At 52.5% G+C, this 12,016-nt stretch overlaps 1 protein-coding gene across 7 annotated transcripts in view; it reads left to right on the forward strand.

The window, feature by feature from the left end:
- The window catches only part of GGTA1 (glycoprotein alpha-galactosyltransferase 1 (inactive)), a 54,677-nt gene that overhangs the window by 21,383 nt on the left and 21,278 nt on the right, over window positions 1-12,016 (forward strand). For 5 of the 7 annotated variants that reach the window (XM_025888728.2, XM_025888729.2, XM_025888722.2 and 2 more), the window contains one exon: window positions 6,586-6,706. The exons of 1 other annotated variant lie outside the window; for it this stretch is intronic. Coding sequence is in view for 1 of the 6 variants with exons in the window: in XM_025888725.2 (XP_025744510.1) it covers window positions 3,857-3,903; window positions 6,586-6,706 (168 nt within the window). In the remaining 5 variants the exon portion in view is untranslated. Of the gene's footprint in view, window positions 1-3,631; window positions 3,904-6,585; window positions 6,707-12,016 lie in introns of those variants that run through there. One more of the 7 variants, XM_025888725.2, reaches the window with a different exon arrangement.

The following is a 12,016-nucleotide window of genomic DNA, read 5'->3' on the forward strand; positions in this document are numbered from 1 at the left end:
ATTCACCAGGGTTGAAGAGAAAGGCGTTGTTACTCTCATTTTACAGCGGAGAGAAACCAAGTCTCAGAAAGCTCACGTGATTTGCCCAAGGTCACGCATTTAGTCCATGCCAGACCTGTCTGACTCCAAGCCAGGCTGTAAGCTCTGTGCCATGCTGTCCTGCCACTGAGATGTGGCGGAACAGTGCTTGTCTCTCAGACACCCGTGCTAATCATGCCAGGTCCTTTTTCCTGAGTACCTGCAAGGGACTGGGAGCTTTACAGATGTTATTGTTCATCCTTTCAACAGCTCAAGGAATAAGAAATTATCATCCCTGCTTTATGGATGAGTAAACTGAGGCTCACAGGTGTGGAGTGACTTAGTTATCCAGGGTCGGAACAGCAAGAAAGTAGGTGGGACTGGGGTTTGAATCCAGGCCTGTCTCGTTCCAAGAACAGGAAAAGAATTAAAGCCATCTCCATTGTGAATCTCAATTAAGAGGTGTTTTGTTTTGTTTTGTTTTAACTTACGGCTAGGATTCCTGGAACCTCATCTTTAGAGATTAGTTCTTGGAAGTCAATTTGTTGTCAGGTTATTACAAGAGTCAATTTATTACGAGAGATGTAGGAAAACCTAGTGGGGGGGGGAACAAGACAACCTCAGGATTTTCCAGTAAAAAATTCTTTTAGAAGATTTTATTTATTTATTTGAGAGAGAGAGGGAGAGTGAGCATGAGAGAGAGAGAGAGAACCAGCAGAGGAGAGGCAGAGGGAGAGGGAGAAGCAGGCTCCCCATTGAGCAGGGAACTGGATGTGGGGCTCCATCCCAGGACCCTGAGATCATGACCTGAGCCAAAGGCAGATGCTTAACTGACTGAGCCACTCAGGTGCCCTTTTTCCAGTAAATTCTTAGCCTTTGAATACCTCCTAGCCGGCACAGAGGAAGCAGGGAGAGCAGAGATACGCCCAGCCAAGGTCCTAAGGGGGACAGGTGGAGGGTAGCAGTGGAGCAGAAACGCATCTGGAGGGGCTGGGCTTGCACTACCTCTGAGCAGTTGTAGGAGAGACTCTGGACGCCGGAGAGGGAGATCCTAAGGGACCCGCAGGTGGTAAACACAAGCCCTGGATTCTAGCTGGAAGGGATCTTGAAGAGGCCTTCATCGAACTCCCTTTATTTTATGGAACCGTTTCTACATAGAGTGACCCTATGATTTACTCTCCAGACTGGCACACCTTTGAAAGTGAAAGAGGACTCTAGAACATAAACTGTTAACTGCCCCACAACACACGTAAACCAGAATTGACCTAGGGAAAGCAGTTTGCATGGTCACCCTGATTTTATAGGGCCTTTCTTACTGATGACACCAGGCAAAGGCAAAGACTGTAGAAAGGCAAAACACAAGTAACAGAGTCAGGAGGATGGTAAAAAACGAAGGAACAGGAGACAGACCCCAAGGGAGAGAGGAGTGCTGACTTCTTTCTGCCAGTGGGCACGTGCACAGACGGCCCGGCTCTGTGCCAAGGCCAGCCCGGGTAGCCTGACGGCAGGAGCAGGAACTGACGTCAGTAAACAGCATTTGGCATTTGTAGGTGCACGCGTCCCTCTCACTGGATGTGGGCTTGAAAAGTGCAGGCAGGGGGTCTGATTCAGGCTGTGTGTGGCCCTGTCCCAGCACAGGCCCCGGTACTGAGGAAATGCCCTCCATATGTGTATTGCTGGAATAAACACTGGTGGGCATGGCTTTGCTGAAGTATGTCAGGGACTATGGTGTTTTACTTGCAGAGGAAAGAGTCTGGGGCCCTATCTCCGAGGAGCTGTCAGGTTCAATGGGGAAGGCACAGCTCTGTGGACGCGGAGAGCTTATTGGAGCTCGAGTGATCTTGTCCGTGGACACGGAGAGCTTATTGGAGGTCGAGTGATCTTGTCCGTGGACACGGAGAGCTTATTGGAGGTCGAGTGATCTTGTCCGTGGACACGGAGAGCTTATTGGAGCTCGAGTGATCTTGTCCATGATACTTAACCTCTGAGCCTCGGTTCCCTGCCTGGGAAATGGAGAACATCGTCTCTGATCAGAGTAAGGATCAAATGAAATGGTGTATGTAAATGAATGGTAGCCTTCATCGATAGTAATAACGTTCTAGGAAGCAGAGATCAGAAATCAGTTCCATACTGAAAAGATGTGCCTTAAACCATCAGAAAAGTCTAGAGATGGGACACCTGGGTGACTCCGTCGGTTAAGCGTCTGCCTTCAGCTCAGGTCATGATCTCGGGGTCTTGGGATTGAGCCCAGTGTGGGGTTCCCTGCTCAGCGGGGAGCCCGCTTCTCCCTCTGCGCCTCTCCCCTGCTTCTGCACGCGTGCTCTCTCTCTCTCTCTCAAATAAGTAAATAGAATCTTAAAAAAAGAAAAGTCTAGAAACAGAGTTCCCCATCACTAGAAGCCTTCAAGCAGAAGCTGTCTGGCGTGGATGCTGTAAATGGGTGAAAACCTCTGGGAGGTAGGGCTGGGCTAGCGAGACACTGGGAGCGTTGACAGAGGGACTTGAACTCCTGCGGACGAGAGTGACTTGTTTATTGCTCTCATGTCACCTGGCAGACGTTAGCCAGCCAGGGGAACACACAGGGGCAATGAGGCTTGGAGTGGGAGCCGGACCCTTGAGAGACGGGCTCTGCCTCTGGGAGGGAGAACAGGACCCAGGCAGAGGCCAGTCTTCTCTCCCCATGTAAGGCTCCCTTGCTGGTTCCAGGGCCTCCCACCGTGGCTGAGGGAGGAGAAGGCTGCTTGGAACTTGCCTCTCAGCAGTTCTGATCTCAGCCAGATAAAGCCTTGGATTAGGCACACCTGTTGGCTCTGTGGCCCCACCCCACCCCACCCAGAATGCCCTTCCTCCAGCCAGAAGCTGGGGCCTCCCCTTCTGTGTCTGGTCTTGGGAGCCTTATCATGGCCTAGGGCTCTGAAAATCCCAGCCGCTCCTCTGCAGGGGTCTGCAGCCAGAGTCTGTGGCTGGGCTGGAGGGGCGCTGCAACCCCCCAGAGCTGGGATGCAGTGCAGAGCAGGAGACACTAGCCCAAGCTTTTCATCTGCCAGGTGGTGGAGGGTTGTGGGAAGAAGGCGGGGAAGGGTGAGAAACAACCCCGCACATGCAGGGAGTTGCCTGCAGTGTGGGACGCAGAGCCAGGACCAGAACCTCTGTTGGCTGCCGCACCTCCACGCCTGGCACTCCTTGCAGTTCTCAAGATGGCAGCAACCTTGCCCAGGCACAGGTGTGTGGCCTTCTCTCTTGCAGTGGCCAGGGGGCCCCGAGGGGGCCAGATGAGAGCATGGCCCCCCAGCTGGGAATCCAGAGGGATCCAGAGGGCCTCACCAGACTCTGCTCTCCGCCCTCACACAGGTGTCTTGGCTGCACAAAGTCCTCTCCGGCTGTCGTGATTCCTTTAGTTCCTGGCTCCTCACCCCCTGCTGCCTTAGTGGTGCCCCCCTCGTTTCAGGGCGGTGCCTGTTAGGGACTTTGCCCTCTATGCTTCTCTGCCTTAGCACCCAGCAGACCTGCCCGCTCTTGCCTGCATGCTGGCAACTCCCAAACTGGACTCCTCCGGGCCTCGCTCCCTCTAGGACGCCACTGCTGAGCTGGCTCCAGCAGGTTCTTCGAACTCAACGCATCTAGGACGGAACTCACCAACTCCCCCCACTCCCAGCCCTTACACTGCATTCTTCAGTAGCAGCGATACTATTCCACTGTGCTACTTCACCCAGAAACCTGGGCACCAGCCCAGAGCAGAGCTTGCAAATGCCAGCGAGCGTCCGCATCACCGGACTCCTCGTGCAGACACTCACCCTGGGCCCACACTGGACGCTGCAGGGTCCACACCTGGAGCAGCATGGACTACACTATCTCTGCCTCACTCCCTTCATTCCACAGCTCACTGTTAGTATGGCTCTTATCATTACCATCCATTTTTGAATAGTTAACGTTTATCAAACACGCAGGTGCCAAGTACTGCGCTAGGCATGCGTTGTAGCCTTCAAAGATGCGTGGAACATCAGCTGATGTTTTACTTTGGTACAAGACATGTGAAAGTATTTGCTCATAGAGTTGACATTCTGGTAGAAGAAAGATATTTAAGAGATAAATAAGGGGGCGCCTGGGTGGCTCAGTCGCGTCTGCCTTCAGCTCGGGTCATGATTCCAGGGTCCTGGGATCGAGCCCACATCAGGCTCCCTGCTCAGTGGGGAGTCTGCTTCTCTTCTCCTTATCCCTCTGCAGCTCCCCCTGCTTGTGCTCGCTCTCTCTGTCAAATAAATAAATAAAATCTTAAAAAAAAAAAAAAGATAAGGAGCCTACAAAAAGAAAGTCATTCTAAATCCAGGAATTTCTCCCCAACGAGGTGACACTTAAGCAAAGTTGAAGGAGAATGTAGTTCATGTAACCCAATTTGCTCTGTCACTCACAAGCAAGAATGTCTTTTGTGACTGCCCTAAACAAGTTTCGGATGAAACAAACACTGACAGCCCGCAAACATTTGGTCTGTAGGGTTCTTCGTCACAGACACTTAATCCTCACACCTCTGCAGAGGTAATCAGGGTGGGATCTTGACCTTCATTTTTCCCAGCCAGAAGTGGTCTTGGATGCAAGGCCAGGCCTTCCCACACCTGGGCTGCAGCCACCTTGGCCATAACTCTGAGGCCCTGCAGTCCTCTGCCTCGAGGTATGGCCAGTGGACAGGTACTGCACGCTGGTTGCTAGCTCAGAGATCCATGGGCGGCCAGGACTGGACGGGCCCTGGTGACCACGAATGATGAGGTGAGGCAGCCTGGCCAGGCCCGGTCCAAGCTCTTCCCTGGATGGCCTTTGGCCTTCTTCGATCAGCACAGCTACACGGCCCGAGGCCAGAGTGTGTACTCCTTTGTTTTGAGAGTGGTGCTTGGTATTGGGGCAGGGAACCCAAAAGAAGGAAAAAGTAGGGCCTGCCTATGGTCCTCTGGCCCTCAAGCCAGGGGCAGGGGAAGACAATGCCCAAGAGGAGGCAGCTTTCAGAAGAAAGTTTTCTGTTCACTCTTGTTCTTAAAACTCGCATGGAAAAGGCACATTCGAGACAAATTTTCAGAAAGTGGACACACCTGGGTAACCATTACCCAGCCTAGGAAGCAACGGGACCAGCCCCACGGGAACTCCTCTGGGCCCCTTCGAGTCTCAGCCACCCGCATCCTAACTTCTAGCACCACAGATTGGTTTTGCCTGTTTTGGAACTTTAAATAAACGGACTCACCCAGGGCTTCTTTCTCTCAGCATTACGTGTGCGAGAGTCATCCTGTTGATAGCTGGCTCAGTCTCGTTGTTGTGTGTGGAATCACACACTCCAGCACAGGACTCAGCTGCTCTGAGGATGGGCTTTGGGGTTGTTTACAGTTTTGGCTGTGCTATGAACGTTCTGGTCTGTGTCTCTTGGTGAGCTTACGGGCGTTTTCTTTTGCGTCCAGATCTAGAGCACGATGACTGGGTTGCAAGGCACACCTTTGTTCAGCTTTCCTAGATTTAAGCACGTTGTCGGGACTTCCAGACCCAAAACACTGTAGCCAACCAGCTCATGCCCCCAGAGGAGGGGGTGTGAAATTTTGTTCAGAACAGCAGTAAGAGGCTGGATTAGGCATCCCCTGACGGGGCTCCTGGACTTTGGTCCCCTCTCCCAAGTCTGGGGTTTCCAGAATGTCCTCCCATGAGGCATGTGGGGCCCCTTGGGAGGGCTGGCACCAGGGTGGGGGGGGGTTCCGGGGGGGGGGGGGGGGGCTTTGAGCTTCATTTCCCTGCCTCAGCCAAAGCACTCTGTGTGCTCTCTTTTGTATAGTGGGGTTCTGAGAATGACTTCCTGTGGGTTTTTTTTTTTTTTTAAATAAAAGTTTTAGTTGTTTCAACGTTTGAAAATCCACTGCTCTAAGGTCCTTTCCAGCTGGAAAATTCTATTTTAGGAGCAGGAGGTGGGTGTGGGAAGGGTTAAGCATTATTCAGCCAGAGAGCAGGGTTGGGCCTCGGTGACCTTTTAAAGTTCTTATAGCTCGGTTTTCGATGCGGGAGATCTCATAACATTCTATAAAAATAACGTTCAAACAAAATAACTTCCGAAGTTCAAAAGATGTGGAGGAAAGGCTTAACTTTGAGGGCCATCTAGGTAGCATTTCGACAGAAGTCTTGAGGACTCTCCCCTTTGCCCACCCACCCCTGCGTTTTTTTGTTTTGTTTTGTTTTGTTTTGTTTTGTTTTTTACCTCTCCACTGGCTGTTCCTTATAGTAGTCACTGGGGGACGTTTGGTCTCAGAACAGTTCCCATTTTTGCCAAGGAGTGGGTGACGTGGGTGGCCTATGGGTCCCTCTCAAGGGTGGTGGTCTTCTCTCCTCCAGCACCAGGCCTAGTTTGGGCCTGTAGTTCCGCTGCGTGAGGGAGGCCTGGCCACTCGTGGGCCCAAAGAGAAACATCTCTGCCTTGGCATGTAGCTCTGAGTCAAGGCCTGATAAACAGCCCATTTCCCGGGGCCAACAAGGAACAAAGCCCTTGGCTGCTGTGGGATCTGTCTACCCCCCTCTTCCTGAAACAGCTGTTTATTCTTTTGACAGGAGTTGGAAGGCAGCACAGCACCTTCCCTTCCTCCCAGCCCTGCCTCCTTCTGCAGAGCGGAGCTTAATAGAACTTTGTTGTTTTGCCTTTTACTCTGCGGGGAGAGAAGCAGACGATGAGGTATGTGAAATGTTGAAATGACTGACTTCTGCCTTGTGGGGTCACTGGGGGAGTTGTGAGCAGGCTTCGGCATGGACCCACCTGGGGGAGGAAACCCGCTCTCCCCTCAGCCTCTTGCCGGTGCCCCCAGTAGTCCCGGAAGAAGACGAAGTCCTCTCCCGGCTCTAGAAGCAGGAGCCGGTGGGATGCTGGCTCAGGGACTTCACTGTAACTTCTGCTTTCTTTTGCTGCCCCTGGCAGGACCTCGCGGGGGCTGCGGCCGGCGTGGCTGCGGCCGGCGTGGCTGCGGCCTGGGCTTTTCTCTCTAGTGGAGGCCGGAGGGCCGGGGGCTGGTGTCGTGCGTGGACCCGGAGCCCTCCCACGGCAGTGCAGACACTCCATTTACCGTGTTTCTCTCAGGAGACTCCTGGGCCGGGCGGCAAGGAAAAGCTGGCTGGATCCAGGCTTTAGAGTTCCTCAAGGGGATTCAGGAGAAGGCACCACAAGAGGGACTTTGGAGAACAGGTTGTTCCGTTTGTGAGGGCTGGAGCGACAATGAGTCCTGTGTTTAGTCTGAGACCTGACTCTTCCTTTCGTCTGAGCCTCATAATGGAAAACATCACTGGAAACAGCCTTCCCTATGCTTTTTTTTTTTTTAACCCCCCCAGATTGTCTCATATTTCTTCCAATGGGGAGTGTTTCCCTGGAGCACCCACCATTGCAGCGGGGTTTTTGGATCAAGTGGTTCTCCCCTCCTCACCCCCCTGGGCACCATCATCTTCCAAGAGCTGGGCCTGGGAGGCAGGGGGTCTGCTTTTCACATTCCCCCTCTGGGTGAGCGCGGTGACCTCAGTCTGTGTTCAGGCTGTTTCCTCAGCTAGAAGCCACTACTCTGGCCACGCTGAGGGGTGAACGAGGTGGAGCGGGTGAGGAAGGCCCCACTGGGCACACGGGGGAGGCGCCTGGAAATGGAGCCAATGCTCACCAGCTGGTCCAAGGAGAAGCCAGCGCCCTCAGTGAGTCCAGCCTGTGGGTGGCTGGCTCCGGGTCAGTTGTGACCCAAGTGATTATCATATGATAATCAAGAGAGACAAAATGAGCGGATGTGTCAGAGAGCCCCAGGTGGTTAGTCCATGGATAAGCCTTCAGGCTTATTGAGGAAAGAGTGGTTAAGAGGGTGGACACTGGAGCCCAACTCCCTGGACCTGAAGCCTGTCTCCACCACTTTATGCTATGTGACAATGGGCAAGTTACTTAACCTTTCTGAGCCTCCATTTTCCTATCTTTAAAAGGGGGATGATGCTAGAGTGACTTCACAGGGTCATTGTGAGACGCAGCTAAGAGACTACTGGTAAAGCATTTGGCCCAGGGCCTGGCCTAGTTCAGTTGGGGAGCATCCAAGTGTTGAAGGGCCTGGAGCTTATTCCGTTTTCAGAGCCCTCTTCAAGAAAAAGAACGCAGAGTTGTGAACACTATATTAGCATGGAAGTGAAGATTAGAATATGAGAAGAGAGAACATAGCAAATAACACTGACAAATATTTCAAATAGGACTAAATCCACGAAACAACATCATAATAAAACGATGTGAAAATCATATAAAGACGGTTAGTCTGACTTAGCTGCCTAATGCATCTGTCATACTCTGCATGGTCTTGGATTGCCTCTTTATCTGACAACGATTTTGTAGTATCATTTTTTTTAAAAGATTTTATTTATTTATTTGACAGAGAGAGACACAGCGAGAGAGGAAACACAAGCAGGGGGAGTGGGAGAGGGAGAAGCAGGCTTCCCGCGGAGCAGGGAGCCCGATGCGGGGCTCGATCCCAGGACCCTGGGATCATGACCTGAGCCGAAGGCAGACGCCTAACAACAGCCATCCAGGTGCCCTGCAGTATCATTTTCGACAGAGACAAAGAATGAATCCATTTGGCCTCTGGCACGGTTAACCAACATTGCTTTTTGTTAATGAGTGTTTAGAAATGTTTCTTCCAGCTTCACAGCTTACTATTGGTGGTGCCACATCTGTAAATCTCTTGGCTGTTTCTTCCTCAGAGGACCCAGCTCTTTGACCCTGGAGCGGTTAGGGGTGGGTTACGAGGTGGCTCTGAAGCTTGGATCACCATGACCCCTGAGCAGGGTGCAGAGCAGCATCTGGATCAAGTCCTTCCCCTTGGGACCCAAGTGGGAGGCTCCTGGGTGCTCAACCAGGTCCAACTGGGGCAGGTTGTTACTGGGACCCAGGTGGGCGAGCAGGGAGTGGGGTCAGTCCCTGGGCCCCACCTGCAGCCCCAGGCCAGCCCTCAAGGCTGGAATGATTCCCGGCCCCCCCCACCCCCAGACGGGCAGCACTCCTTGCCTCAGGAAACACGGGCATTCCTGACCCACTCCCCACCCTAATGATCAGGCGCTGGCTTGCAAGGGGGACTAGTTTCAGTAGCTTCTGGGTAAGTCTGCCTCTGCACTCAATGCATGCTGGTTGGTGCTCCCACCACTCAATGCAGGCTGGTTGATGCTCCCACCACTCAATGCAGGCTGGTTGATGCTCCCACCACTCAATGTAGGCTGGTTGGTGCTCCCGCCATTCTGTCCTCACGTCAAAGAATCCCCGTGGGCCATGGCAGCAGGAGCTCCCCATGTGTCTAAGTGAGCTGCCCTCGTAAAATGAGGCTTCTGTCCCTCTGCTTGATTTCTCTTCCAAGTCCTGGGTCTGTCAGGAAAGACGGTCGTGGAAAGTTAGGTCCACAGAACTTGCTTCACAGACGGGGAGACTGAGGCCAGAGAAACTCATGACCCTGGTTTACAAATCCGGCTTTGTGTGGCAACTGGGGCCCACCTGTGTCGCAACACACAGGAACCTCCCTTCCTTGCCTGCCCACCTTGAGCACCGGGCAGTGGGGGCAAACGTGCTGAGTAGCTGGGTCCTGAGCTGGGGGCAGTGGGGGGTGGGGAGCTGTCATACGGTTGCCGATTGGGGTGTGGGGTGGGTTCACCCTGACTCTTCTGTGTGGTGCAGCCCACGAGGACCCAGACTCCTCTCTCAGATAAAGTCACAGCTCTACTTCAGAGCCACGAATTTCAGAAACTTGCCTGTGAAACAGCATCATCATCATGATGGCTGCCATCTGTGGAGTATTTGCTGACCACCAGGCACAACGTGCTTCATAGACACCATCTCCTCAGTCCTTCCTCAAGAACCCTGGAGGAGGGTGTTTAGCTCCATTCTGTACGTGTGAATAGAGGCTCTGAGTACTTGCTCAAGGCATGTGTCCAGGAGCACTGACTCCAGAGTCTTCGTGCTGGCCTAGTTTCCACCCGGAATGCTGGGTCTAAACATTACCATGGAGGATGTGGAGGACTAAAGAGGGTTTTGCCCAAGGTCATGAACACCCAGTTGGTTCCTGTGCCCTCCCCTGCCCCCTCACCTGCATTGTTTTCGTTTGCGACACTTGGCATTACCTGACCTGTAGCCTTTTAGAGTCTCTGGATTGAATGCAATAGTCCAGAAGCAATGAAGGCTAGCAGGGGTCAGCCTCTCGGGGGGGATGCGGCTGGGTTCCCCGGGTTTGGGGGAGGAATCAGAGGCAGAGAGGAGGTTCTTTAGCCTGGGGGAAGGTCTGGTTTCCCTCTGCCTGATTCCTCCTGATATAATGACTTTTCCAGAGCTTCTGAGTGCTCTGTTACTCAGCTGAGACGTTCACCTTTTCCCCTGACACAAGATGGAGAAAACACGGTCCACCAGAATTCCTTCCAGAGGGGACTTCAGTTTGGAAGGAATACCTTGACTTAGCCCCAGGGGGGTGGAACTCCAGAGATTCTCCGAAGGGTGTGTGTGTGTGTGTGTGTGTGTGTGTGTGTGTGTGTGTGTGTTCTGTGTTGGACAGGATGGGGGTGGGTAGGGAAGAATTAATTTATGGGCCACATGGAGAAATCCGTCTGACACTTAACATGGGAACCATTGTGAGGGCCGTGCTCTACGAGGAGCCCAGGGGTAGCCCGCGCACGGGGTTGGACAGTTTCAGGGGAAAAATCACAAGTGTGACAAGAGGGCCTGGGAGATGGTGGGGGGGATTTGGTGGAACCGGGCCTGGCTGAATCTTTCGAAGGGTGGCGCCCAGGGGACCCAGAGTCACGCTCCCCCATGTGAGATAGGGCAGCAATTTTCAGCAGGGCCCAGTTCTGTGCTCTACCCCTTAAAGGAAGGAATTCAAAAGCAATCCCACATTTCCTTCTTGGTGGGGAAGAGAGCCAACCACCAATTTTCAGAATTACCCAGTTTTGAAAATTCTGAGACAGAAACCTAAAAGAAGGACCCATAGACCACATCGACTGCCAAATGCCTCATTTTGGTGCAGAGAGAAAAATTAACATGTCTTAAAAGATCAGTTGGCCACCCTGCCAAGCCTTCCTTCCCCCAGGGACTTGGATCCCAGATTCCAGGAAGCACGGATACATCCATTTCTAGTGCCTCACTAAAGACCCAGTATTGGCTCCCTGGTGCGGCTTCTGGTTGCAAGTTTCCAGCAAGAGTGACGACTGGCCATTATCAGGTTCAAGGCATCTGTAAGTCTAGAAAGCAACGGGCTTCCAGAGTTGCCTCTGATGCTAGCTTCTGGAATTAAAAAAGTATACACATATTTGGAGAGGCAATGGGGAGGTGTGTCTGATTTGGGCTTCTGCCAGGTATGCCAGTGATCCTTCTCCACCCTGAGAGTTTGGGTGTCCCTGGAAAACAGTTTGTGTGGGATCCTCAGCAGGTGGAGCGGGTGGAGGTCTGGATGCTCGTGGCCATGTTGTCACCTCCTCCATACACACAGGGTGTTGGTAGCAGGGCCCCGGGCTTGGGCTCGATCAGAGAAACCCCACTTCCATCCCACTTCCGAGGAGCTCTCCATCAGGCTTTGGCAGGGAACAGATGGAGAAACCTTTAGAGTCCCTAATTTGCATTTATTTGCACTTCGTTGTTTAACAACACAGTCTTACTCTTTTTCTTCACATTTGTTTTGAGCGCTTGCTAAGTACCGGGCAGGCGTGGTGCTGTCTCATTGGAGCCTCCCCATGGCGCATTTTATGAACTAGCATTTTGGGGGAGCATTTATGCAGTGCCAGGCACAAGGAGAAGCATTTTGTGGATACTGTCTCTTGTCATCACCATTTTCATCCGCATTTTAAAGATGAGGAAACCAATTCAATTAGAGATCCACAATCCCTTTTGTGAAACCCTAGGGCCAGATATGTTGGAATTCAGAATTTTGGGGTGTGGATAATATATCACGTATCAGGCAACACCCCAGTGCAGCAGCGTCACTTCATAAAATACTTCGGTGTGGAT

This window comes from Callorhinus ursinus, unplaced genomic scaffold (genome assembly GCF_003265705.2).
Source record: "Callorhinus ursinus isolate GAN/ISIS: 27379988/994484 unplaced genomic scaffold, GSC_fseal_2.0 scaffold24, whole genome shotgun sequence".
Taxonomy (NCBI): domain Eukaryota; kingdom Metazoa; phylum Chordata; class Mammalia; order Carnivora; family Otariidae; genus Callorhinus; species Callorhinus ursinus.